General features: G+C 45.3%; 2 protein-coding genes across 2 annotated transcripts in view; both read left to right on the top strand.

Moving 5' to 3' along the window:
- The window catches only part of ALKBH1 (alkB homolog 1, histone H2A dioxygenase), a 29,342-nt gene extending 27,290 nt beyond the window's left edge, over nucleotides 1-2,052 (top strand). Inside the window, exon 8 of the mRNA XM_087747416.1 lies at nucleotides 79-2,052. Within this exon, the coding sequence (XP_087603542.1) occupies nucleotides 79-128 (50 nt within the window). The 3' untranslated portion in view covers nucleotides 129-2,052. The remainder of the gene's footprint in view (nucleotides 1-78) is intronic.
- Nucleotides 2,053-7,309: 5,257 nt separating this feature from the next.
- SPTLC2 (serine palmitoyltransferase long chain base subunit 2) overlaps nucleotides 7,310-27,861 on the top strand; it is a 76,574-nt gene continuing 56,022 nt past the window's right edge. Inside the window, exons 1-2 of the mRNA XM_087747413.1 lie at nucleotides 7,310-7,495; nucleotides 21,151-21,345. Coding sequence (XP_087603539.1) covers nucleotides 7,376-7,495; nucleotides 21,151-21,345 — 315 coding nt within the window. The 5' untranslated portion in view covers nucleotides 7,310-7,375. The remainder of the gene's footprint in view (nucleotides 7,496-21,150; nucleotides 21,346-27,861) is intronic.

Raw genomic sequence — 27,861 nt, 5'->3', positions numbered from 1 at the left:
AGGGGACGTTCTCCAAGCTAAGGTTTGGTCACTGCTCAGATGCTAGAGTACTGTCCTCACTGTCTCTCTTCTCTACAGTATGCTGTCTTCACACGTGCCACCTTTGTAATAGCATCAGTACGGGATGAAATGAAAACTACCAACAAAGACACATTTTCAAGGGAACGCTGTTTTTAGTTTTGTTCTTCATACAGGACCAAATGGATAAGGAGGAGCCTGACAGTACCAACACTGTTGTCAGAAGCAGCAGCAGCAGCAACAGCAGTTGTGGTCCTCCTTGAAGTTAGCCACAGCAGCCTGATGGTGCTCTGCCGGGCTCAGTGCCCTTTACCAGAGTTTCTCAGAGCACTCTGCAGCTGTTGATAAAGTGAGACCACAGCTGCTCTGAACCTGTTCACCAGGGTACGGATGGGAGGGGGGTTTGGGGTCGCTTCCATAGTGCCAGAAGTCATAGGCCCAGATCCTCAAAAGTATTTAAGCACCTAAAAAGAAGTATGGAACTAAAATATCATGGGGCTCTGGGCCCTACTGAGGATGCAGTTATATTGGTATTCAATGTTTTTGCTGATATAGCTGATAGTGCTTGGAAAAGTTCTGCTCAAAAAAGAGCCCTATTCTGCTGACATCAGCTGCCTGCACACAAGGAGGGCTTCACTGGTACAACTCTGCTGCTACAGCAATATCACACGCATTTACATGTAAATTAGGGCTTTGTTTATACCGCACAGATGCAGCCTTTCACTTCATCCTGGATGGGGAGGGGAGAAGGAGGGTAATGGTCTCACTACTCTCATTTTATGGACTAAGAAAGCAAGGCACAAACAAAATGAACTCATTGGCTCAGTATCACCCAACATGGGTGGCAGAAAAGGCAGAGACCCTGGGCACAGGTTACAGCCACAGGACTTCCTTCACTGCTAGAGACGGGGAGACCAATGAGCGATCCATTAAATAGGAGCCCCATCGCGTCAACTACGCAAGGTCAGATCCCCAATGCGTTTGAGATGGAGGGGCTAGTAAGGAATGCACTAGGGAGCCCTGAACCTAGGGGACTGAGGGCTGCTTAGATGCATGAAGCACTGTCAGAAAGTAACTGAACCTGAGACCTAAAGAAAGTTTCTGTTGCGCTGCTTCACCACTCGCCACCCTGAGCGGCAATAGGCATGAGCGACAATGAATGTCCATGGAGGATGGCCATGAAAGCTGAGGCAGTACGGGTGATTAACAACATATCACAGGAACCAAACATGAGATCCGAAGCTACTGAGATTACCTTGCTTCCAACCACCGCTGCCCAAGTAAATATGCACTGAATGCACCTCCATTCTGCCAATACTCCTGTATCTTGACCACAGACTCTGCCAGGCCATATTTCCATTTACAAAAGCCAACATAAGCCAAGAATGACAAAATAACTGATCCCATCACAGCCATTCATTCCCAAACCTGCCTCTCCTGCTCTACTAAACCACATATCTGACACGGATACAAGGTGAACTGCAATCATTTTTGCTAGGAAAGTTTTAACCCATATCAGCTTCTTTCAGTGGCAAGTACAAGGATTCCTGTAGCTACAGCCTTTGTTGGTGCCACAGTGCCGATAAGTGACCTGAGAAGACACATCACCACACAGTTCCACTGTGATGACATAAAGAAAAATCCAAAACTCAGGTTCCAGAAAAAGCAGGTGTTGCCATGGGTTGGGTGAAACATAGTGAATGTGGGTGGATGTTACTGCTGGCCTTAAGTTAGGTATAAGATACCATCTAGCTCCATTGCAAAGAAACAGCAGTCTCCGTTCCAAAACACTGCACAAGTCACTGCCCAAAGGAGAGGCAAACATCCAGGAATGTGAGCTGGGGGTGGGGGTGACGACAGACAGGGACGTGACTTTCTAAGTACTGTTTTGCACAGGAGTCTTGGGGACAGGAGACATGAGAAAAAGCAGAGAAAGCATAGAGAAGAAGGCTCCAAACGAAGGTAGGACAATCTTTGTAGTCAGCTCTTCGGTACTGGCTGGAAGAAGGCTGGAGACATGAGCAAGGAAATAGTGTCCTACTGCTTGATTCCCTCACACTATTGGAAACATAACCTTATACATATTTTGTAACTTTAAAAAAAAAATAAAAAAGTTAAATACAGTATCTACTTCTCTCCTAACTGAAGGATTAAACTTTTGGCTAGCTGTAGGTATCAAAAGGAATAACAACTGCAGAGGGTTAAGTCAGTCTGTCATTAATCCCCTGTGCCACACTGGATTCCCTCCCATGCCCTGTTCTGCTGACCAACACCCTGATCCTACACATATCATCCCACCCCCTCTTACATCTCTGTTTTCTTGTGACTCATCAGACCCCTATTGATACACATCTTTCAGTCCCTGGTATATCCTCTCAGGCCTCTTGCATCTCCGACCACAAACCTCCCGTCCTGACTCCTTTCCCGTTTCACCACAAAAACATCATGCAAGCCTGGCTGGTTTCTCCAGGCAAACACATTGAACAGCAAACAGTTCATCACATTTATAAATTGTGATGCAAAAAAGAGGGGAAAATAGTCTAAACAGAGTCTTTTTAGCATTGTATAGCTTTAGAGGTTATTTCCAGAATAATATTATTCTCTGAGCCAGTGAAACAGAAGCTGTGGTGAGCCTAGAACTGTAGCATTCACAGCAGAAAGTGTTAAGGACAGGGAGGGTCTCAGTTCTCAGCTTAGCTAAATTTAAACCAACCAACCTGCCTCCCCTTGCCTCCCCCAGAAGGAAGCAAGCTGCTGTGGGCATTCACGGTTTACCTACTTACCAAGATATGCTGAGGACAAATGATGCTCATCCCTGCACCAGGCTAGCCAACCTTCCAAGCATGTCTCCCTCTTATGAGCTATGCCAAGGCCTCTCCAGCTTTCCATGAAGTTTAGCTAGGGGCTTGACAAATTCTCCTGGGGCACCCTCATAGCTATCTGCTTTCTTCAAGGGCTATGAGGTCCCCAAAGAGCTTTCCACTCTTCTGCTAATTCTTCTCCCATGCTTCAGGCAGGCATTCTGCCATTCAGACCCAAGCTAAAAATCAAGGTTCTCTGTTCCCCTGGAGTCATTTCCCAGCACAGCCCCTGCAGTCTCAGTGCTGGGTTACTGTAACTGTGAAAGAAAAACAAGAAACAGGAACAATACCCACCTCACAGCACTACATCGGTCTGCCCAAACTGCAGCCTTTTCAGTTGCACCTTCAGTGCTCATTTTGTGCTTATTTCAGCCTGCACCTGGAGACTGAAGATGAAGAAGAGGAAAGGCACCTGAAGAATGTAGACTCAGAGCAGCCTGCCTGCTATTAACTGCCCTGGATGCAATGGCTGAGCCACTGCTTGTTCCGTCTCTGCATTGCAAATGTAAGAGTCAAAGGCTTAGGTTTATTTCTGACTACAGCTTTTCTGAGACCTTCCACCAAGACTCTCTGCATACCTGGCATCATTCACATACCCAATTTTGTCTCAGTTATCAACTCTCTCCTTTTTTGAAGGAAATTCTTCCCCTCAGTCGCATCTCAGTGGCGAGCTCTGATTACCTCTTCTGGCCCTTGTTCTCTTTCTTTGGGATGTTGGAGCAGAAATTTTTTCTGCTACACTTCTCTGTCCCAGTGGTTACCCAGTTGTTCCTTCCTGAATTTGCCCTTCTGCTGTCTCCAAACTTCACAACTCCACTCTGTGATCCCCAAACCTACAGATGGTTAGAAACAGTACCCATTGACTCACGTCAGTGATGTAAGCTCTCTGTTGATATGAGCCTGCTGCGCAGCAATCCCTGCCTGTCCGACTTGTTACTTATGGTCCGCTCTTCCTTTTGACTCATTAAATTTTTCGATACAGTCCTTTGCTTCGTTCAGTTGGCTGAGTAAGGCTGTTTGCTCTGCTTGCTCACTGGAGTAGTATCCTTGAGACTTAAAAGGAAACTTAGAACTGGAATTTGCTGTTCTGAGTTCATTTGGCTCCTCTGTTTTGCAACTGCATAGTCCAGAGGCACAAGCTGCAGCCACCTGTGTACACGGCTGTCTCGCGTGTCACAGAGAGCCCTATCAGAGCTGCCCGCAGGTGTGACTCCAGGAGCTCTGTGGGATGTGCTCGGTGCTGCCCATGGCAGCGGCTGTGCCCTGGGATGGCACCCCCACGCTGGGACTTGCCTCCATGGATATCCTGGACTCTTCTGTCACTGCAGCCCCAGGGTGAGCGTGGCCTTCTCTGCCCCTTGCACCATGCCAGAAGGGGCCAGACGCCCCTCAAACACCAGCCTACGCTAAGGGCAGGGTGGGTCCTGGCGACACAGTGAGGTCCCATGTGCAGGGGAGCAGTGCAGCCGCTGTGTGAGACTGCCCGGTCCTGCACGAGTTAACTGGTGGGTCCCTTAATGTTTTTTCTTCCTGTGTTTCCTAAACCAAAACTGAAACCATTGCATTGTAAGGGTTGGTGCTAGCTGGGTTTAAGGACAGATGAAGTAACCGGTCTACATGTGGAAGGGGTCTGGGCTCTAATTGAACAGATAACATGGCAGCGAGATCCAGTGCCTGGCAGGTGAAGCAGATTATCCTCTCTAGAAGTAAGGCATTAGCGGATGAAACTCCTCTGTATGCACGTGGGCAGGGAGTGGAGGGTGCTGCCCCACACACGCCCTGTGAGGTAGGCTGGTGGACCATCTGCACCCCGTCGCACAAACTGGTCAGTTCAATCCGTTCTGTTCAAAGAGAGAGAAGACAGGAGGAAAATGCCAACAGCCAACTACGGCAACGGGGGGAAAAATCCTACAAAAGTAGTTCTACAGCATGTGTTCCCCTAGTACACCTCTCTCTCACTTGCTCATTTTCTTTTTTCATTATATTTGTTCATTTCCTCATACATCACTTCAACTCCGCAAAAGCCCTCCCCTCCTTACCCAGAAAAAGCTCAGCAGTAAGAGTGGTCCCTGTGCCTCTTCCCCACTGGTGCTCCTAACTGCACCTGCACTGAAACAAGTCTACCTGCACAAGCACCCAAACGCTGAGCAGGGGTGTTTGCTGCTCTGATGACTAGGTCCTTCCTCGCAACACCAGTCTTCGCCATGCTCCCATCCCGCAACATGAGAGAGGGGACACGGCCCATCCCATCTTGGCCGACAGCTCTGTCTCACTGCATATCGAAACCAGGTGAAGAAAGAACGCTCCTCAGGCAAGTCCATACCTGCTTCAGCAGCAGTCAAGATATGGGAGCGGCCGCCGACAGCAAGAAAAGGAACACCGTCTCACACCCAGCCTGCGCTTGTTACCCCTGAGCCTGTGTTTGTACCCCTCATGACAAAAAGCCCTCTTGTCCAAAGGTGACCCAGAGATACGAAGCGTACTGGACACATACTGCTGCCTACAAATAGGCTGAAACCAGGCTGTGAAGCTCTCCCGTCTTCTTGAGGGAAGAAAAATGGCTGTCTTTCACAGAAGCTAATTCACTTTTGTTAGGAACTCCATATCGAATTTGCAATGAGATCCATGACAGAGGCTCCAAGGTGTGACTATAATACAGCAAAATAACTATCAATAGTAGCAAATCAGAAAGAAAAGGATGAGATCATTCTCTCAAATTAATGTGCGTAAACCTGTTACCTCTCCATTGTGGTAACTGAGATTTGTTCTGATTGTTTCAAGTTACATTCTAAGAAACACCACAGCCCTTCCCTCTCAATTATGCTGGAGAAATCAAAGGTCATACTCTTCCAGTTCTTTACTATGTGATTAAACATGTTAGGCTGTTCCTTTCTAGCAATTAGCACTCCTGCCACTCGGAGACCTCTGGATGCCCTCCCCTTCTCACTCCCTCACCCAGGTGTATACAAGTTGTATAACAGACAGCGCACAAATGCAGTTGTTTTGTGGTTTGCCGAGCACCTTTCCTCTGGTGGTGTCTGTGTGATGTTCGGTAACTCAAACTTTATTAAGGTTGGTAATACCTACTCCTGAACTAAACACTGCGTTTAGTTTACCCGGTCTTTGAATGAAGTATGTATTTCCAGACCTTGTCAGAAAATACTCAAATTCATAGCCAAATAGATGATGATTTTTAAACACAGCCGCAGGCAGAGTTAACAGACTGGCAACTTCAGCTGTCAGGGATACTAGCTCAGCAAGGCAGCCAAGCATACGCCCCTCTTTAAGCCCAAATTTAAATCCTATTGACTTAAGCTCTGCCTGGAGCTTGTGTGCAGGGTTTCCTATCAGGTCCTTCATTACCCAGGTGGACTTGAGCCAAGATACACCTCTCCCACGTCGATCCTCGGCAGGAAAGGGCATCACGGTGATCAAGTCTGACCTCCTAAAAAGCCATCCAGAGAGTTTCACCCCTCAGACTTGCGATGGGTTACTTTATTTTTCGCACAGCCCATCACGACGCAGGCCGAGGCCTGCGTGGCCGGGGGCAACCCCCCGCGCCTGGAAGGAACCGCTTCGCTCATCGGCTCCCTCCATTCGGAGCATCCAGGGCGGGCGAGGGGCTCCCCGGCTGCCTCATCGCACCCTGGCCCTCTCCCGGCTCCAGCGACCGGGGTGCCCCGCGGGAAGGGCCGCCGCCGGCAAGGGAAGCGGCACCGACCCGCGCACCCCGCGGCGCTGCCCCCTTCGCGCCAGGGAAAGCGTTTATGGAGGCACCAGGTCCCTCCCGGAAGGCAGGGCAGCCGCACACGGCCAGCGCCGGCGCCCCCGCACCCACCCTGCCCGGCCTCAGCCGGGCCCGGGCGGCCGCGCCCACGGCCACGCAGCGCAGCCCGGCACCGGGAGCGGAGCGAGGCGGAGTGAGGCGGACCCGCCCCGCGGTGCGGCCCGGCCCCTGGGGCGCCTCAGCCGCCCCCCGCCTCACACCCTGTCCCGCCAGCCCGCCCCGGCGCCGCCCATTGGCTGCCGCCTCAGCCACCGCCCTGCTCCTCCCTTCTGTCATTGGACGGACACTGCTGGTCCCTCCTGCCCCTCCCTCTACCTCGCGCTGTGATTGGCTAGCTCATCTCCTGCTCTTCGTTCCCGGTTCCATCTCTGCCAAGTGATTGGACAACTTTCACCTTCTGGCTCCGCCTCCCTCCAAACGTTCTGCTTTGCGATTGGGCAAGCCCCTTCCTTCACCTCCCTCCCCTCCCATCTGATTGGCATGCGGGGATCTCATTGGGCGCCGTCCTCTAGGCCCCGCCCCCTCTCCCTGGCCGCTGCCGCCAGCCTCGCACGCGCGCTGATGCGTCGATACGGAGCCCGACCCCGAGCGTGACGTCTCCGCCGGCGATTGGGGGAAGCGGCGGGTCGCGCTTCCGGTGCGGTGCGGCGCGGCGGGGCGGGGGCGGCGGAGCGGGCGCAGCGCAGCGGAGCGGAGCGGAGCCGGCGGGATGGAGCGGCCCGAGCGGGCGGCGGCGGGTGCGCAGCCCCGCGCCAACGGCTGCAGCGGCGCGGCCCACGGCGCGCTCCGCAACGGCTACGTGCGCGGCCTGCCCGCGCCCGACACCCAGGTGCGCGCGGCGGGCGCCCTCCGCCGCCCGGGCGGGGCCGGCACCGGGGCGGGGGGGGGGGGGGCGGGGCGGGTGGTGGTCGCCCGGCTCCAGTGGCGGGCAGGGCTGGTGGGGCCGCCCGCGGCGCGGCCAGGGGCTGTCCCCGCTGCTCTCTTCCAGGCGAGCGCCGCCGCCCCGCTGCCGCGTCCCTCTGTGCGAGCCGCCAGGGCCCCCGGGCGGGCTGGGGAGGCGGGGGAGCTGCAGCCGCCCCCCGGGAAGCCGCCGAGGTGTGGCTGTTCGGGAGTTCGGCAAAACTGCGCTGGTCGGCGGGGGTCGGGTCTGTGCCCCCGGCCCTGGGCTGGGGCGGGAGGGCAGCGCCTGGGGTACGGGCCCGCCGCGGAGGTCTGCGCCCGCGGGTGGGTGGGTGTTCGCCGGGCGGGTCGCTGTGTGTCAAACCGCCGGCCCTCCGGTCATTGCTGTGCCTTTACTGCAAGGCTTTTGTTGGCAGCGGAGCTTTAAGCTTAAACCTCGCTCTAATATAATAGGTCTGTGCTGTAAAAGAAAAGATCATAGCCCTTCTTCACCACTGTTTTATTGTTACAGGCGTGAGGCACAGGGCTACGCCTACGAGTAGCCTTGAGTAGGGACTTCCCACCACAGAAGAGTTAAAGGTCGACGCAGCACTTCCTCTCTAGCTGTATTAACACCCCGTGCTGCGAGCCTGTGTTTCTGCCTTCAGACTTCCAGTTGCTTCTCTGCAAAACACTAAACTTTTGTGTTACAGTGTAAGGTACTTAATGATTCTCATGAAGGCAATCCCAGCAGTATGGAATAGGTTGTGTTGCCTTGGACACCTGAAGCTGCTTGAGAAAAGCCTTCCTCCATTGTCATCCCTCCTCTTGCTCCCTGTTGTCACTCCTGTGCTGCCCCTTCTGTTTTTCACGTGCGGGCTTGTGCAGTCACTGCGTGAACCAGATTGAGAACGGATGCAGGATAAAACTAAACGTTGTTTTTTTTTTTTTTTCCTGAGTTGACTTTAACCCAGAACACTTACTGTATTTCTTTCACTGGATGGGCACTCGTGGTCTTGGGAGGTGATAGCACAGTATTGGGAATGAACACATGGAGGAGGAGGGTACAATACTTTTTTTTGGCAGCAGTGTCAGCTTGTGCTGGTTCGGGGAGCTATGGCACTGGTAGTCTTGCCTTGCAAACACCAAGCACTGCTGACTATAATACTGTAGATCTAAATCTTTGCGCTAAAACCAAGCATGGTAGTGGTGAGTGTTCTTCTGTGAGTGTTTTTTCCCCCCTCTATGCTTTTTAAAGAAGAAGATCTGAATACAGTTATGTTCTTCTGCTTCAGAAGAACAGAAAAGTGGGGTAAGGAAGCTTTTTCCTCAAGGATTTTGTTCATCAGTGTATGTGGAAAACATGGGAGATGCAACATGTGAATGGAAAAACCATCCATGTCAAACTGAGGAAGCTTAAAAACCTTGCTGTTTTATGAGACATTCTATTCAGTTAGTAGCTTGTGTGTGATACTACGCTCAAACGTGCCATGGAAGCCTGAGGCATTTGAGATAACTATTTCTAAAGGGGGGGAAGGATCATTGGAGAAATGGTCATGAGAAATCTTAGCAAAAAGCCAAAGTGTAGCAGCATTGTCAGAGGATGTAAGAAAAGTATTAGAAAGTTTTATATCTTTCTGGCAGCTGCTTGCTGGTCAAGCAGAGATTTACAATTAGGAGTCTTGCATTCTTTTCTCCATAATTTTATGTGGGCCAAATTGCTAGCTTTCAAAATGAGGGTCTAAATGTTAGAACCTGACTGGAAGAAGTGACTGTTTAGGCGTACTAGCCATGTACAGCTTTCTCAAATAGCATCAGTGATGGGAGCTTAGAGCTGGTGTGTCACAGGTTTGGCTACTTGATTGACCTTTTGGCTTTTGAGTTTTGGTTGTTGGGCCTTTACACAGGAGAAGGGAAACATGTTAATGCTTACCATGTGTTGAATATATTTGTCTGTGTATGTGTATATTTATACTGGGTACATACTGCATACAACGCTCGAGAATCTGCAAATGAAGAGATCTGTGGAATGAGGAGTAATCAAGTACCAAAAAGGAGGTAGCTTACATGTGAGAGTGCGATTCCTACTTAGGAAAAAAACAAAACAAAACAAAACAAAAAAAAAAACCCAGAAAAGTAAGGATGAAGGGGGAAAAAATAAGGTGCTTTTGCAAGAAAGCTAGGGCGGGTTCCTTGAGAGAAGTAAGAGGCAAGAAGAGATCTAGATAAAATGAATATATTGATGGGAAGAGGAGGGGGAAGGAAAGCCATTGGTATAAAGAAGTGTAGTAATCACTGACAATTTATCTGGAAAAGCCTGGAGATTGTGAGAGGAGAGCTTAGAGACAGGGTAGTACATCACCGTGCCCTCCTGCAGGGTTTAATAGTGCAGGAAAGATTTACCCATTTTTAACAATCTGAAAAAAGAAGTCTGCCCCTACTTAGGATATCTTTTCTGTGGTTACCTGAGTAAGTTTTGGGGTTTTTTGGTTGGTTTGTTTTTGATTTTTTTTTTTTTTACCCTAAAAAAAAGTTTAGATTCAAGGGTATTATCCTTATGACGCAGATTTCAGATGTTCTTTACAACTCCCTCCACAGAGAGAAACTGGTATTTAACATAGTGTGGGCTCTTTACTGTTATTCCAGCATGAGCAGAAGAGGGTGAAATTGTTCACCTTCATTTTTAAATAGGTTGTATTACTTTGTCTCGTGCTGGGATCTGAACAGTTAATTCCTCCCCTTGGTAAGAGGAGAGGGGAACTTGCTGCCTACTAAGACTGTGCAGTAACTGACTTTGGCTACCATGGAGATTAATTGAAGTATCATCAGTGGCTAGGAAAGTAATCATTTGAAGTTAGGGTTTTAGCATATTAAAAAAATGTTCTGTTGAAATACTAAGATAAGTAACAGCTCTTTCTTTTGCTTTCCTGGGAAGTCCTGTGTTCAAATTACTTTGATTCTGCTAACAGTTAATCTGTTTAGAGATTCAAATTCAGTGAATGCAACGATCTTGCTATAAGCACCTTAATTAAAAAACCATTTAGCGATTAAAAATTGTGGGATATTGGAGAACAGTAAGTAACTTATTTCTGACTGTGTACAGTTAAGGGAGTGAATGGTTAGGAAGAATAGTGATCTATGGATGGGTTCAAAACTGATTTAGTGCTTCAGTGTAATACTGCACTATGTAAGATGAAAGCCTGACATCTCAAAGGGTATTGTCGTGACGTGAGGAAATGAACACAGCCAGGAGAAAGCAAGCAAATCGAAATAAAAGAACAGTGAAGTTACCTCTGCAAGGTGTGCATGATCCTGCTTTTTATGTCCTTCTGGTCTGCTGGAGAGAGTGTTAAGTGAGTTCAGTAGAAAAATGGTAGTTAGGATCTATCAAGACACTTGTGGGAATAAAAAGGGAAAATTACTTTTTCTTTCTGCAGTGCAATTTTAAACTGGAATGTATTTAGCCATTGGAGTGTTTTGCTCTGAAGCAAATGGCTAATGGTTTTCTAATACTGCATCTGAAAAAAAATTCTTGCTTAAAATAGGAAGATTGGACCATATTTAATGGGACAAGGTGTCCTTATTTTCCATGATAACTTACTGAAATCGACCTATTATTGTGAACAGATTTTTATTAATGGGGGTTTTTGGACTCCTTAATTGAGCTTCTCACCTTAGAATGATTCTGTTATGCTTCTAAAAGTTGAAGAAGAAATAATCTCAAACTAAAAAAATAATTGGAATATAGGGTTTAGATATCAAGTTATTAATTTCTGTTGTGCACGGTATCTCCAAGTCAGTTAGATAGGAGCTGGAATGATGTAAACAAATTTTAATTTCCCTGATGTTTCTAGAAGGTCTTCAAATGCCATACTATAGCAATCTCCAGATAGCTTATTGTATACATGCTTTTGTAAACAAGGTCTCATACTACTTCCTCAGGAAGACAAGGAATAGTTTTGTTGAAGAGAGTGGGAGGACTGTGGGATTTGCATTCCTTTAAAACTGTCACAAGTCCTGAATTCTTACAGCTATTAAAATGCGCAGCATAGATTTTTTTTTTTTTCTGAAAGCTTTGGTGTGTACGTGCTAAAAACAGCTTGTGTGGTCCTGTGATTTGCACTTGGGTTTTTTAGCGAGAGCAGTCATGCTGCTTGTAGACTCATCTCATGAGATGCTTCAGGATGCAGGGGAATGACGGCTTCATCTTGATTTTGTAGATGCTTTTGCTGGAATTCAGGTTAGTGTAACTTCTTTAGGAGAGCACACTTACGAAGGTGGGTGCAACAAATAGTGGAAGTTTTTCTTGTTACAGTGGTAGCAGCGATGCGAATAGGCCCGTGTTTCAGATGAAGGTTAGGATAAGATAAAGATTTTAAATAACTGCCCTATCCACTGGTGTAAAAGGGAATTTGAGTACAGAATTGTGGGTTTTTTTTTCACGTCTGCGTGCAAATTTAAAATGAAAATATTTCTGATGAAAAAAAAAATTGATCCTAAAGAACTAAATCTCATGAACTTATTCACAAAGAAGTGACCGTTCCCCCTTACTCAGCATTTGTGAGACTGCATCTTGAGTATTGTGTCCAGTTTTGAGCTCCCCAGAAAGATTCTGACATAGCCACGTGAATCTGTGAATCCAGTGGAGGGCCCCCAAGAAGCAGCAGAGGCTGGAGCACATGAGGTATGAGGAGAGGCTGAGAGAGCTGGGTTTACTCAGCCTTAGGAGGAAAAGGCTCAACTAGCTGGCTGGAGGATTTAGAGAAGATGGAGCCAGATTCTTGGAAGCATGTGGCAATAGGATGAGAGGCAATGGGTGTAATTTGGAAGAATGGGAAATTTTGATTAAATATAAGGAAAATAATTTTTCTGTGAGAGTGGTAAAATACTGGAAGAGGTTGCCCAGAGAGGTTGTGGAACCTCCATCCTTGGAGGTGTTCAAGGCTAGGTTGGACGTGGCCCTCGGCAACCTGCTGTAATTAGACCTGCTTTGAGCTGGGGGCTGGACCCGATGACCACTGGAGGTCCCTTCCAACCTTGGTTATTCCATGGGTAGAGAGAGAAACTCATGGATTGCAGGAGAGTTTGCCCAGGTTTAGACATTAGCGTTTAATCCTTGAACCCCTGTACAAATGTGTGCCTTAGGGCTTGTAGTATGTACTCTGAGGCTTGCATCAGACCTGAGGAAAGAAATTATTACTTTCTGCCTCTTGCTTGGCTTTTTGATTGACTGCATTTATTGTGTCTGTAACGTAAAACTGAAGTGAGTAGAAAATTGGCTGACCTAGAAAAAGACTGCGATCTCCTTGAGATGTTTTAATTGACCATCCTGCTTTCAGCTGGGATAGAGTTAATTTTCTTCCTAGTAGCTGGTACAGTGCTGTGTTTTGGATTTAGGATGAGAATAAGGTTGATAACACACTGATGTTTTAGTTGTTGCTCGCTAGTGTTTACACTAAGTCAAGGACTTTTCAGCTTCCCATGCTCTGCCCGGTGCACGAGAAGCTGGGAGGGCGCAGAGCCAGGACAGATGACCCAGCCTGGCCAAAGGGCTATCCCATACCATGTGACGTCATGTTCAGTATATAAACTGGGGAGTTGGCTGGGAGGCAGTGATCGCTGCTCGGGGACTGGCTGGGCATCCATTGGTGGGTGGTGAGCAATTGCATCATGCATCACTTGCTTTGTATATTCAAAAATTTTTTTTTATGTCATTTTAATTATTAAACTATTCTTATCTCAACCCACAAGTTTTCTTACTTTTACTCTTCAAATTCTCTCCCGCATCCCACCGGGGGCTGGGGAGTGAGCGAGCAGCTGTGTGGTGCTTAGTTGCTGGCTGGGGTTAAACCACAACAGTCCTTTTTGGCACCCAACGTGGATCACAAAGGGTTTGAGATAATAACAGATTAACTAGAGCATTTTAAGGAATTTGTATCTGATAACAGTTGCCGGTCACAATATTGATTCATCTGTTCTTGATATTAGCTTATCTGATCTGCACCATGCTCTTTTTTTTGCTGTACATGTTAAAGATTGGTGTTGGGTTTTGCAGTTCGCTGTGCTCTGCAGTGATTAGTGATGTTTTGCCTGGGAGATTTGTTATTAAAACACTGGCCTTGAGCTTAATCTGGTATTTGGGCTGTGTACTGAAGCCATTACTGTACTTCAGGTACCACCTCATGGAGATAATTAGCAATTATACCTCTTCCTCTGAGGAGTTTTTGATGGAGGAAATGCAGAATGGCACCTTCGCTACCTTCTTCTATGATGTTTCTTCCTTCATTACAATAACTTTTCAGTACCTTGAACGTCCTTGGGTAGTTAAGATACTTCTGTTGGTATTTCTTGGGAATATTGTTTCGGTTTTGTCTAAGGTTAATAAGCAATTTAAAAATATCATCCAGAGATCTGCTCCAAGGCTGAATAGTTGTGAGTGGCAGGGTGTGTGGGACAGTATGGGCAAGTACCTAGGACAGTGGGCACCTCCAGTGTTTTGGAACTTCACCCCTGCACAAGTGCAGAATCCTTAAGAACTAGTAAAGTATTTGGAAAAAGTATGTTGTCACCCTGGCAACTCCATAGAGAGACAGATCACTGCATCATGCTGGGGCCTGGCCCATGCCTACTGAGTCCTGTTCAACATTATTCAGAACCCTCAAGGGGAAGAGAAGGTCTCTGCATCTGACGACAAAACAACAGGCGCTGTGGCTACTTCAGCCCTGGCGACAGGCACTGCAGCTGAACCAGACAACCAGCCCGTGCCGGTATCAGTTGACCCTATACACAAGAAGAAATACACAAGAAAATCAGCTTGTTTTAGTAAGAGATGAAAATGAACCAGGGCCATCATGAGAATAGGAGGAGGAAGAGGCAGAACTCATAAACGAGGTGGTAACCACCTGATCTTTGTCCTCGGTGAGTGGCGAGATATGCAAAAAGATTTCAGCCATCATCCTGGCAAGCACATGGTCACCTGAGTGCCCCAATGCTGGGATAACGGGGCCAGTAGCCTGGAACTGGAAGGTAGGGAAGCGAAGCAGCTGGGATCCCTTTCTAGGGAAGAGGGCATTGACAAAGTGATTGGAAAAGGGGCACAAGCCCTCGGCCTCTGGAGGCAACTCCTGTCAGGCGTGAAGGAAAGGTATCCCTTCAAGGAAGATGTTATTTGTCACCCAGGCAAGTGGACCACCATGGAGGGAGGTATCCAGCACCTGAGGGAATTAGCCGTGCTGGAGGTGATTTATGATGACCTGGACAATGAGCAGTTATCCAGAGATCCAGATGAAGTCAAGTGCATGCAACCCGTGTGGTGGAAGTTGGTACGGAGTGCATCACTGTAGTGTGCCAACTCATTGGCAGTAATGACCTGGGAAGATGGAGGAGGACAAACAGTGGATGAATTGGCTGGCCGACTGTGGCAATACAAAGAAAGTCTCTCTTCTTCCCTACAGCCTGCATCTCGGCTGTGGAGAAACTGTCCCAGGAGGTCCAGCAACTCAAACGGGATATGTCCTACTCCCCACCTCTACAGACCAGTATCTCAGCTATTAGGAGTAAGTATCCCTCTGCTCAAGAGAGAGAATATAGTGGGTACACACCACAGGCCACCCTGTGGTTTTGTCTGTGTGACCATGGGGAGGACATGAGGAAGCGGGATGGAAAATCTAGCTTGACCCTAGAGGCACGGGTATGTGAGTTGCAAGGAAAAAAAACCACAAAAGGGGGTTCTCCTAGGAGAATTGCTGCTCCAGTTTCCAGTGAGCAGTTCCCCAGACAGAGTAGAAGGGCTGATCTTATTCCTTATCTTAGTTCCTGATCTAAATGAAGTGACTTCTGATTTGTATTTACAAGAAGTAACGAATACTGTGACCAGGACTAGAGGGGCCCTGCCTCCAGCCAGGTGGAGGAAACGGACAACTGAGTTTACTGCACTGTATGGATTTGATGTCCTGGCACATCAGCCCCACAGGCGTATAAGGCTCTAGGGGACACCAGTGCAGTGTACCTTAATGCCATCAAGCCATACAGGGGCAGAACCTGTCTGTATTTCTGGAGTGACAGGGGGATCCCAACAGCTGACTATATTGGAGGCCGAAGTGAGCCTAACCGGGAATGAGTGGCAAAAGCACCCCATTGCGACTGGCCCAGAGGCCCCGTGCATCCTTGGCATAGACTGCCTCAGGAGAGGGTATTTCAAGGACCCAAAAGGGTAACAGCGGGCTTTTGGCATAGCTGCCTTGGAGACGGAGGAAATTAAACAGCTGTCTACCCTGCCCAGTTTCTCAAAGGACCCTTCTATAGTGGGGTTGCTGAGGGTCAAAGAACAACAGGTGCTGATCGCCACACAATGGTGTCTTCTCCGAGGAAGAGATATTGGCAGCATGTGAAGGAATTTGAGCTGCTTTGGAAGTGGTTGGTACCAAAGCACAGCTTCTCCTGGCACCCCGACTGCCAGTGCTGGGCTGGATGCTCAGTGGGAAGGACCCCTCTACACATCATGCAACTGATGCTACGTGGAGTAAGTGGGTCGCACTGATCACACAACAAGCTCGAATAGGAAACGCCAGTCTCCCAGGGATCTTGGAAGTGATCATGGACTGGCCAGAAGGCGAAGGTTTTGGAATATCACCAGAGGAGGAGGTGACGTGCTGAGGAGGCCCCACTGTATAATAAACTGCCAGAAAATGAGAAGCAATATGCCCTGTTCACTGATGGGTCCTGCTGTTGTGTGAGAAGGCATCGGAGGTGAAAGGCTGCTCTATGGAGTCCTGTATGACAAGTAGCAGAAACTGCTGAAGGAGAAGGTGAATCAGGTCAGCTTGCAGAGGTGAAAGCCATCCAGCTGGCTTTGGATATTGCTGAATGAGAAAAATGGCCAGTACTTTATACTAGCTCATGGATGGTGGCAAATGCCCTGTGGAGGTGGTTACGGCAATGGAAACAGAACAACTGGCAGCACAGAGGCAAACCCATCTGGGCTGCCGCATTGTGGCACGATATTGTTCTGCGCGTAGAGAACCTGGTTGTAAAAGTACGTCATGTAGATGCTCACTTACCCCAGAGTCGGGCCACTGAAGAACATCAAAACAACCAGCAGGTGGATCAGGCTGCTAAAACTCAAGTGGCTCAGGTGGTTCTGGGCTGGCAACATAAGAGTGAATTATTTCTAGGTTGGTGGGCCCATGACACCTCAGGCCATCAAGGAGGAGGTGCAACATATAGATGGGCTCATGATTGAGGGGTGGACTTGACCATGGACACTATTGCACAGGTTAACCATGAATGTGGAACATGCGCTGCAATCAAACAGGCCAAGTGGTTAAAGCCTCTCTGGTATGGAGGACAATGGCTGAAATATAAATATGAGAGGCCTGGTAGATTGATTATATCACACTCCCACAAACCTGACAAGGCAAGCACCATGTGCTTACGATGGTGGAAGCAACCACTGGATGGCTGGAAACATATCCCGTGCTCCATGCCACTGCCTGGAACACTCTCCTGGGCTTTGAAAAGCAAGTCTTATGGTGACATTGCACCCCGGAAAGAGTTGAGTCAGACAACAGGACTCGTTTCCAAAACACCCTCATAGACACCTGGGCCAAAGAGCATGGCATTGAGTGAGTATATCACATCCCTTATCATGCACCAGCCTCTGGGAAAATCAAACAGTACAATGGACTGTTAAAGACTACACTGAGAACAATGGGTGCTGGGACATTCAAACATTGGGACACACATTTAGCAAAAGCCCCCTGGTTACTCAACACTAGGGGATCTGACAGTCGAGCTGGCCCTGCTGTGAGAGCACATTGCCGGCTCATGTCCAGCTTTTCATCCACCGGTACCCCCAAGTCCCTCTCCACAGGGCTGCTCTCAATCCCTTCATCCCCTTGCCTGTATTGATACTGGGGGTTGCCCCGTTCCAGGTACAGGACCTTGCACTTGGCCTTGTTGAACCCTATGAAGTTCACATGGGCCCACTTCTTGAGCTTGTCCAGGTCCCTCTGAATGGTATCTTTGTTATAAGATTTGTGGAAACCATAGTCTTAATCTTGCACGCTTTTTTCCCCCTCCCAGAAAAGGAAATGAATCACTAAGCTGTAGCCACCTTCTTTCTTGGTCTCTGGAATTGAACTTGCTGCTCTTTGGCAGCAGGCTTGGAGCTCGCAGCATGTAAGCCTTTATTTGAAGGCTAACGGATGGATTCATAAGGCATTCTCTAAAATGTGGCTACAAATATCTCTTCTATAGGCAATTCTAGAGTGTATTTGTAGTCATCGTATGCTTCATGAAAAGTCCGTGGAATTGCATTCAGAGTATTTCTTTAATGTTTAATTCAGATAGGATAGTATAGAGCTTCTCGGCTTACATGGTAGCTGATGTGAGAGTACAAGGATGTATGAACACATTGGTAGAAGAACACTGGGAGGTGAAATTGATTGGAGTATGTGTTGAATCAATACAGGTATTCCCAAAAGGGCCTTTCTCAGTGAAATGTTGTTTTTGACTGTGTGGAATAACTTGTTTAGTTTTAGCATTTGTCACAAGCAGGGGTGCCTCTAAAGACCTGCAAAAAAATTGATATGCTTTTATTCTGATTAAGATTGTGTATAGGTTTGGGTTTGGTGGTGGTGGGTTTTTTTAAGCGATTTTTTGGTATTAGCTGACCTCAGATCTGTACCCTTAGGATGCAGCCTTTCATCTCTTCCAGATGAACTTCCAGTTACCTGGGAAAGACATTAAAAGCTTTCATGTTTATTAGATGCTAGGTAATTTGCAAAGTAGTCGCTGCCAGTTTTCTGTCTGCTTATCCAGAAATCAGCTATTAGTAGACAGCCACAGGTGGCAGGTCTCTCCTGTGCCTGCTCCTGAATAGCTGCTATGGTCTGTCAGTGTGAAGATGCAAAATTCAACTTGAATTCATCAAGCTGTGAAATTGTAGTAATTGGAGCTTTGGTGCATGATCTTTCTTAGATCTGGATGCAATAAAATTCTACGGTTTCATGAACTGGAGCTACAGTGATACAGTTAAGCAATCTTGAGAGTAGTAGAGAAGAGGAGAGAAGAGAAAGCTTTCATGGTTTCTCCTGTGCAGCGTTGGCTCACCAAGTCTGTTGATTGTCATGGTGCTGCTGCCTCTCCTCTCTCCCCAGCCGCTGCTGGTTCTTGTTTGCCGAGATCTATCGAATGAGTTTGTGGAGTGGCGCTGTAAAGATTATTAGGGTCTAATAAATAACCTTCTGCAAACAATTACGTTTCCAACCTGGATCAGTTCAGTGTTGGAGGCATGCTGTGCTGAAAATCAGATTAGCCTTAGTTGTGCAAGCCAGAGGGTGATGCAGAGGACTCAAAGTGGGAGTGAGTGGGGCAGGGGCAGTTCCCTTGGCTGGCACTGTTCCTGAAGAAAACAGTGTATGAACCTGTGGCCTGCATTAAAGCTTTAAATTGCCGTCATCTGAGCTGCAGTGTGGTAAGCAAGTGTTCCTACACCTGTTCCAAAGCATGGTAATTTTCTAACTTAAGCCACCACTGTATGTTTTTAAAGCTACTGCAGTATTAAACCAGGCCTCAAAGCACTACAATTTAGTTATCTACATCTGGGGTAAGTGCTTCTGCTGCTGAAAGAGAAGTTCCTACTGTGTCTTCACTGTTCTGTTTCCACACTCGCACCAATTCCAAAGTCCTCGCAACTATGGTGAGAATTGAGGATTTGCTCTGCTTGAAACTTTGTTCTGGATGTCCGTGTCAGCAAAAGGGAAGAGGTAGAAATGAGTGTCAGGAGGAAGGTGCTGGTGCAGTTTATACTCAGTGACTGCATAGCTGTAGCATAATTGTATCCTAAGAACAGACCCTTGCTTCTGAAAAATTACTTTCAAGATATTAACGCCAGGCTTGGAATGCAGACTTGCTCCAGAACCTGAGATGATCAGGTGCTTTCCAAATTATGCAGTGTCTGGTGAGGCCAGCAAGTACATGTGCCTTTATTGATTCATCAGCTGTTACAGAGGTTAGTACAACTCTGGCTTCCTTTCCTATATGGTTGTATGAGTGCCATAGGTGAATAACTGGTTTTATTCTGTCTGCTGGCCCCCACCCCTCATTAATTATTTGCTGTTGTCCTTTTTTGATATATTTAGGATCAACCTCTTCCCTAGGTGTTGATGTTTGTTTGATTAAAATATTTTTTAAAATACATTTCTTATTATATTGGGCTACAAGATGCAATTTGAGTACAGTCCAGAGAAATTTAAGCAACATCCTAAATGCATCCTTGTCGTAGCCCTCTGTTCAGTGTGGTGTTAGTATTAATACATTTCAATAAATGCCAATATTATCTTGGTTTCCTTCTTGTCTTCTAGCTGCTCCCACGCACATCTGGCAACATCCTTCATAATGTATTTGGATACCAGAGAGCTGCAGAATTGTACACTAATCTTAATCTGTTTAGATTACCTACTAGAAGGCTAGGAGTACTGCCAAAAATAAATGTATTCTGCAAGGAGTAAGACTTGTCACCTTTGACGATACAGATGGGGGATTTGGAGAGCGTTCATTCACATGTAGTTATTCTATTATAGCATAGCTATTCCATAACTTTTAGGAATACGGATAGCAATTTGCATCTAATGGCTGGGTTTCTATGTTTTGATACATAGACTTTTGAGATCTAATCTTTAACTTAATTCTTTGAACAAGTAGTCTAGTTAAAACCATGATGTTTTTCTTCCCAGTGTTAAGTTCAGTGAGCCCTTGCCTTGTAGCTATGAGTTCTCCTGTAATAGTCACAAATATTATGTATTACAGTAATAATACTCGAGATGGACATGCGCATGTATTATACAACTAATCAAGCTCTTATCATCAGGAGATGGTATGTAAGCAGCAAGATGACTTTTAGTGTGGATTTTATGCAGAAAGCCTTGCTTTGTTCTGTGTGCTGACATATATGCAATGTTGAGACTGTGTATACAATGACTTTTTTGTCTGTGGTGTCATGTCCACCTCATGGATGAGTACAATGTTTACATCAGCATCTTTAGGCTAATGGCTATGGAGACACAGATTATGCTTGTTTTGTTACAGTGATATAGGCTTCCAAAGTTGAGTCTATTTTGATATTTTCCAGTTACTTTTTCAGTTCTTTGAAAATTCTGAGAATACATTGTTTAGATTAATAAAACTATTTGTTTCTATTTTACTTTTCCCTGTAGTGAGCCTGGGAAGCCTCACTGTTCTGTTATTTGTGCCTACCTAGTTCTTGGTGAAGGGGGAAGGCGGTTTTTTCATTTCGGTTGGCCTGGATGTAAACAGTGCTCTCAGTATAGCTTCGCAAGCTAAAGAACTTTAATGAGATGTTAGATTAAAGTGCACTAAATTGGTAACTGTGACTTTGGTTACATCAACAACTTGGCAACCTTGTATATGGAGACTGACAGTATTTATCAGTAATGGCTGAACCTAGCTGCAAGTACTTTGAGCTGGGCAGGAGGGATGCAGAGCTTATAGCTGATCGGAGGGCCAGGGACTACTCTGAAATGCCTATCTGTCATTTCTTGAATTAATATCTCACACGTGCCTCTCTTTAAATTTTTGCTATAGATAAATCATATTGTGCACAATGGAGGATTATACAAAAGGCCTTTCAATGAAGCTTTTGAAGAAACACCAATGCTGGTTGCTGTGCTGACCTACGTAGGCTATGGTGTTCTCACTCTCTTTGGATATCTACGAGATTTCATGCGGCAGTGGAAGATTGAGAAGTGTCAAAACGCAACAGAAAGAGAAGAACAAAAGGTAACCACTAGGAAATAATGGCCAGTGAGAAATGATGTGGCTGAGGCTGTAGCCTGAGCATTTCTTTTGGGAGCAGGGTTGTTCAAAGTTTTCTGCTATTTTCCTTGTCTTCTGAATGCCCCAAATATTATGCTAGTACTGCTGTGTTGTTAAACAAAATAATGTTTCTTTTAGTTGGATTATTTTTTGGCGTAGTAGTTCCCTCATCTGGTTCACTGCAGAGCTGCATCAACAGTTATATCAACGTGCTGAGAGGTGCCCCAGCTGCAGAAACAAAGGTCTGGGGGAAAGAGACTGCATATGTCAGCGTCAGCAGCTAAAGAAATGCTTATCAAAGGATCTGGTTTGAGTTTGACAGCAGCGGGAGGCTGTCTGATGCTGCTCCGGTGGCTGTGTTTTGATTTGGAAGCATGCTATTAATTCTCTTTAGCCTAAGCGCTTGCAAAGAAAAGCTTGTGGATGAGAACCAGAGCACAAGCTGGATGACTTTGAATTCATCTGGAGTCCAGAACACTAGCAGGTTAGCTGGTGAATAATCTGAGGTACTGACTTCTGATTAGCTGATAGCAATTAAAAAGAATGAATTCATAGTAAGACCTATTCACAAAAGCTTTGTTACCAGGTGAAAAGTCTTCCCTGCTTCAGCAGTTAGTCTGGAATAGATAATCCTAATTTTGAGTAGTTGTAAAATATTTTTAGAGGCCTTTACTCCCCAGAGGAATTAATTACTGTTAAGAAGGCTACTGTTGAAACTTGCAGTTTGCAAGCTACTTCTTGCTCTTAGCGTGAGCCCTCTCAGCACAGTGTTGAATACTAGTGAGCTTTGCTCCAAAGGTGGAGTGAATTGGCTTACTCTTGCTGATTTGAGTGCCATTTTTCTCAACTGCTTTGGGGAGCCAGTCTGGCTCTTAAAATGCTAAGGGAGTTTGTTTTCCAGTTGCTGGTTTCTGGTTCTCTGTGCAGCCACACAAGCAGTTGGCTAGCAGAAAATAGGAGGGCGGGAAGGACATGTCACTAATGCAAACAAATGATCAAGGGTGGGAGGGGGAAAGAAAAAAAAGGAAGGCTTCTTTGGAGGCAGCTCTGGAGTAAAGCGCAGGTCATCTTATGGTAGATTACCTAAGATGCAGTAAATTAACCAATGCCTAAAACTACTTCACGGTAGCTTCTTCGTGTGAGCACAGTGAGGTAGAATTAAGCTGATTCATAATAAGGTACTTAATTCCAAAACAGAAATATTCTCATTGGAGTTTAATGAGTAATAGGTATTTCATATTGGTTAAAAGTATAAGACTTCAAATTTACACTACTTCCAAAACTGACTTCTGGAATCTGGAAGTAAAAATCTTGGATAAAAATCCGAATAAGGATTGCTGGCTAAATCTCAACTTGAAACTTGATGTGTTCATTAATGTTATTTGAGCTAGTCTGGTTTATGTCACCTGAGAATGTGACAGCCTTGTATTTTTCTGTGTATAAACTAGAAGTTGATACAAAAGAGAACAGTCAAACATTTGCAGAAATCTACCAAGACATTAGAATGAAGGTTTAAATATTGGTCTGTACTCATGGTACTTGAGGATTATGAAGGGGTGACTGAGGTGTTGGTGCATTTACTCTATACTGTAGTTGCTATATTTCTGTTGCACAGCTTTTGTGAAACGCTTGTTCTGTGACCAGTATGTAAGGTGCAAGACCGCTTACAGTAGTTCTTTTCTGTGGGAGCAGTCCTGACTCTTACATGAGAGTGTACAAAAAGAGGGCCTTGGGCAGTAGGTCTAATTTGGGAATACATTATTGATATTAGGCTCTTGGTAAAGATTGTCACAGAGGACGTTGAAGCACAGAGTTTGTTAGCAACTGATTATCCTAGTTCTAAACAAAATTTAGCCTTAATGTTTTTTACAAATTAACTTAGCATTGCATCTTGCCCTGAAAGACATTTGCTTAACAAGTACACCTCCTGGACAGATGAACTGAAAACCTCTGAGTTTGTGTGTTGGTCATGGCTGGCAGGAAAGGGATGCATGTATTCTGTTTTTGTTTTGTACATAGGATGTCTGTGGATAGAGCTAGTAAGAAGTGCCAGCGAATATTACGTAAGAATGAAAAATAGGAAATCCTGTTTAAAAAAGTTGTGGTGTTGAAGAAATCTCAGCTTAGTGTACTTCTGCAAATCACATTTCTAGTGCTTAGGTTGGAATAGCTGTTTCCGATATCGGACAAATAGAAAAGTGATCATGTGAGGTCTAGAACGTACAGTACTTATCCTCACACTTCGCTGCTTTAAGCTTTGTTTGCCTGCAAATGAATTGATGAGAGCACGTTGCAGTGTATCTAGTCTGGGAGCCAGGTTTTATTTTGGTGTGGGGGCGGGGGGTGTGTGCTCAGTTACTTGTTTTGAAACAGTTTCTGGTGATTTTCAAATATTTGAATCTCTCAAGCTGCTGGCTGACAGCCCAATCATCTTTTGGTAAGGGAATGCAGATACTAGTGTGTAGAAAAGGCTTGAAACTTATGCTTTTTTTTTTTTATTGATACATGCAAATCAGAGGAGCTCTGGGGTTACCCTGGGGTAGTCTCTGGCAGGTTTGTGACCTCGGTGTGGAAAGTAACATTTTTGTTATTTGAATTCTAAAGAGCCAACTAGATGATTATGAGTTTCTTAAGTATGAAGCAAAAGGCTTAGCTTTAGCTTTTTGAAGTAGTTCATAATTGCTTAGGTGAAAAGCTCAAAGCAAAGGCAGTGGGAGTAGCTGAACAGTGTGTGATGACCTGCTTTGTGAGCAAAACAAAATTATGTAGTGCGAGGAAGTATTTCATAAAGGGCTGAATGAACTTGTCCTGAAAGTCATGGAATTGAAGTATGTGGATTTTCTGTCTTGTGTTTCTGAAGGTAATCACAGTTAAAAGCATAATGTAAACTTAGGTCCAAAATGTAGTACTAAAAACAAACACAAACATAAAAAAATGTGGATTTTCTGTCTTGTGTTTCTGAAGGTAATCACAGTTAAAAGCATAATGTAAACTTAGGTCCAAAATGTAGTACTAAAAACAAACACAAAAAAGCACCACCCTCAGTTTTTGTGTGTTTTGGAGGGCAATTTATTTCAGTAGAGAAAACCCTTCCTTAAGTTGTCACTTAATATTGTAATCTTAGTCTGTGCATCAGAATTAGAAACCGAGAGTGACCAAACTAATTTAAATTCCAACAGGTCTATATTGGGACTGTCTCTGATGGCAGGTGAATTCCTTGGAATTTACTAGAGCCTTGCATTGAAATTAATGATTCCAGGAAAACCTAATATTCATTCATTGTTGGAACGCAAAAGGGTGAAAAGGGACAGGCTTTGCTAGTACTGATTTCCAGGAAATAGTTTGATGGGTTTTGGCTTTGTTTAAAATATATCCAGCTGGGCTTTTCCTGGAAACCAGTGTTGTGTAGCACATCCTCTCTGCAGCATTCACAGTCTGTTTTAGGCATGGGTAGGCGGCAAGATTAACAGTTCTCAATTACCCTGGAATCAATTTATGCACACCCAATTTAATGTAATGTCTGGTCATCCAATGTGGTTAAATTTGCAAAATGCTTGTAGGATTTTATAGGCAGGATGAAAATCACTTTTACCTTTCTTCTGGTCTGATTTGCCTGTTGATTACCTTGTACGTTTTGTGTACAGGAGCAACTGTGCAAATGAGGCCAGTAACTCTAACATACCTCTTCATGCTCAGTAGCTTGCCCAGTTAGGACATATTTCTAGCATCTGGGGTTTTCAAACACTTGTTCACAGGAATCCAGCTGTAGGAGTATCTCAGGGGCAGTAAACTCTAGTCTTTTGCTCAGTGTTGTCTTAGCACCTGTATACCTCATCAGAGGCCTCCTGACGGTATAAAGGATACTCACAGTTATTGCTCCACTTTTTCTTCGCTCATGTAGCAGTGGGATGGAACTAGTCTTTCTGCTTCATTTTAGAAGCCTGAAATTTATTGCAATTGTCTACTTGATTTCCATTCAGTTTTGTATTATCAGGGAATGCATTATGTGAATTGCAGATAAGCCCAGCTGGTGCTCATAGCACCATTTATTAGCTTAGGTGCAACGCTGTGAAAACTTGGCTCTAAAAGCAGCATAATCACTGCATTTGCATGTCACTGGGCCCCAAGCTAATGGTTACAAAGCTGTCATTATGACCTTCATTTGTTGTAGTATTAATTTACCATATGATGAAATCTTGGATTCCCAAATCACCTATGCTAAGGTGCTGCACCCCAATGGAGAATTTTATTCTTCCCTTGTTTCACTGTTTTTCTTGAAATTGCCAAGCCTTTCAGGCTTCTGGGAGACCACTAGTACTTAGGTTTCCTCATCAGGCATCACCTTACTAATAGGGGATGTGTTCTAGGCTTAAATCAACAGGAATGGAGCTGTTTAGGATTTCTTACCTCCATGTTCATACGAATTCAAATGAAAGAACATGCTGCTTTTGCTCCCTCCTTTGGAAACCGTATAACCTTTGCAATTGTTTGACTGTGCTTATTGTGAAGATTGCTCAAAGAATCAACTCGCTCCTAGAATATTTTTCCTCCAAATGAAGCTGTTCCATCTCAGGCTGGTATTCTTAGAGTCTGTTATGGCTAGAAAAAGTGTTAGATCTGAAATAGGATGAGAACTTGATGGAAAAATAACAGTAAGTTCTAAAGGCCATTTAAAGGTGACAGTGATTGCTTTCAGCAGTAGGACACTGTTGCAGCACAGCACTGTGGTTGCACGTGCCAAAAATTTGAAATAGTATGGATTGATAGATTTCGTCCCCCCTCCCTCCCCAAATGTTTTTTCTTGGGTCAAAGATTGAAAATGTTTAATTTCCATGAGGAATTCAAGTGGTCTTTTTGGTGTACTGTCCTCTCTACTCTCCATCTGAAATGCCGCACTGTAGAAAGATGGTGGGGGGAAATAAACAAAAAAAACCAACCCCCAAAACAACCAGGCAAACCATCTGGTCCTGTATGCCAGCTCCTAAAGAGGGCTCTCAAACTCCAGAAGTCAATACCAGTTTATAAAGGCACGATATCCCTACCATTTTTCTTTTTGTGTTCTTTGATGCATGGGTCATGAGAACCTCTTGGTGGGGTTAGGATTGCTGAGGAAATAGACAATCCAGTTTTGATTTATGCCAAAATAACACTGTCATATTCCAAGGAACTTTCTCATGAGAGCTAGCTGAGGGTGATTTATTGGGGGTGGGGGTGGGATGGACAACAAAGGGGCTGGCATTAAGCTGGTGCCTCACTTCGAGCCCTTTGCTGTAATCCTACAGTTTGGTACCCCCAAAAACTAAGGCTAGTGTCCCATATTAGAACTTAATTCCCTTACCTATAATTTGTTCCTTGAATTCTTGTTGACTTTTAAGACAACTTTTTTCCTTATCATAATCCATTAGGTTCAGAGAACTCTACTTCACAGTTAAATCAGTTTAAACTTAGTTGTACTGTTGGCTTGTAAGATCATACTTGTGTTATGTATTTTGGTAGTGTCAGCCTGTTGTGGGTGATCGTCTTTATCTCACCAGTTGAACTTGTTACTCTTTCTGCTTTGTCAGCTTAGGTTTCAAAATAAAACATGCTTTGTCTGATCAGTGATCTGAGGTGAGATTGGACTGTATCAGCCCAGGCATACCTGCTTGAGTTGGTATAATGACTCATTTCCAGCCTCCACTCCTGGCCAAGAACCTTGGCTAAAATCTCAGTTGTTTCCTGGGTCACATAGTTAGTGTGCTTGAATAACTACTGCAAAGCTGAATTCTCATGCAAAGATGTTTAAGAGGAGTTGAAAATGCTTAAAAGGATCTCAGTAGATTATAATTAGACATACCACGTACAAGCCCCTCAAGTATTGATCTTCTAATGTGGCAGAGTTTCTTTTTGATTTTCTCACTTCCCCCACCCTTCTACAAATGATGTTGCAGAGGGTTTCAGACACTTGTAGATAATTATTTCGATTTTGTCATGAATCGGGTTCTTCTTAGTATATTGCTACAAGTACTCTCATACATATCACCACTTTGTAATAGAGTACAGTAGCTATGTAAGTTTTCATATATGAAGGAAGTTCTCGAATGCATTTGTCAATACCAAGATGTTTTTCTCCATTGTAAAAGTGACCACTTTGTTAGTGATTCAGCCTTGAAACCACTTTCTGCCTGGAACAACAGGAGATGCTGAAGTTGAGGAAGGATAGAGCTGTGGAGCTACTTCAGAAGACTAGTGATTTTCTAGGGGGTTACAGTTTTGTATTAGCTGACCTACTACCCCTGTTAACCTCACTTGACAAAGAGCCTTCAGACAAGACCTGACATGTGAAATAATGCAAAACTATGCTTAAGTAGAGAAACATGGAAGAAATAATTGCCCTCCTGTGCATCTTAGGTCATAGAAGTCTTGTTCCCGCTGTCTGTCTTTGCTGAGAAGGGACATACTTGTGATTCCCTGGAGGAGTGATCACTGGCTGAATTTGAG

Source organism: Nipponia nippon, unplaced genomic scaffold (genome assembly GCF_047370975.1).
Source record: "Nipponia nippon isolate SJK-2023a ecotype South Korea unplaced genomic scaffold, ASM4737097v1 scaffold_11, whole genome shotgun sequence".
Classification (NCBI taxonomy): domain Eukaryota; kingdom Metazoa; phylum Chordata; class Aves; order Pelecaniformes; family Threskiornithidae; genus Nipponia; species Nipponia nippon.
The sequence above is the reverse complement of the archived record's forward strand: the minus strand, read 5'-3'. Positions and strand labels throughout refer to the sequence as shown.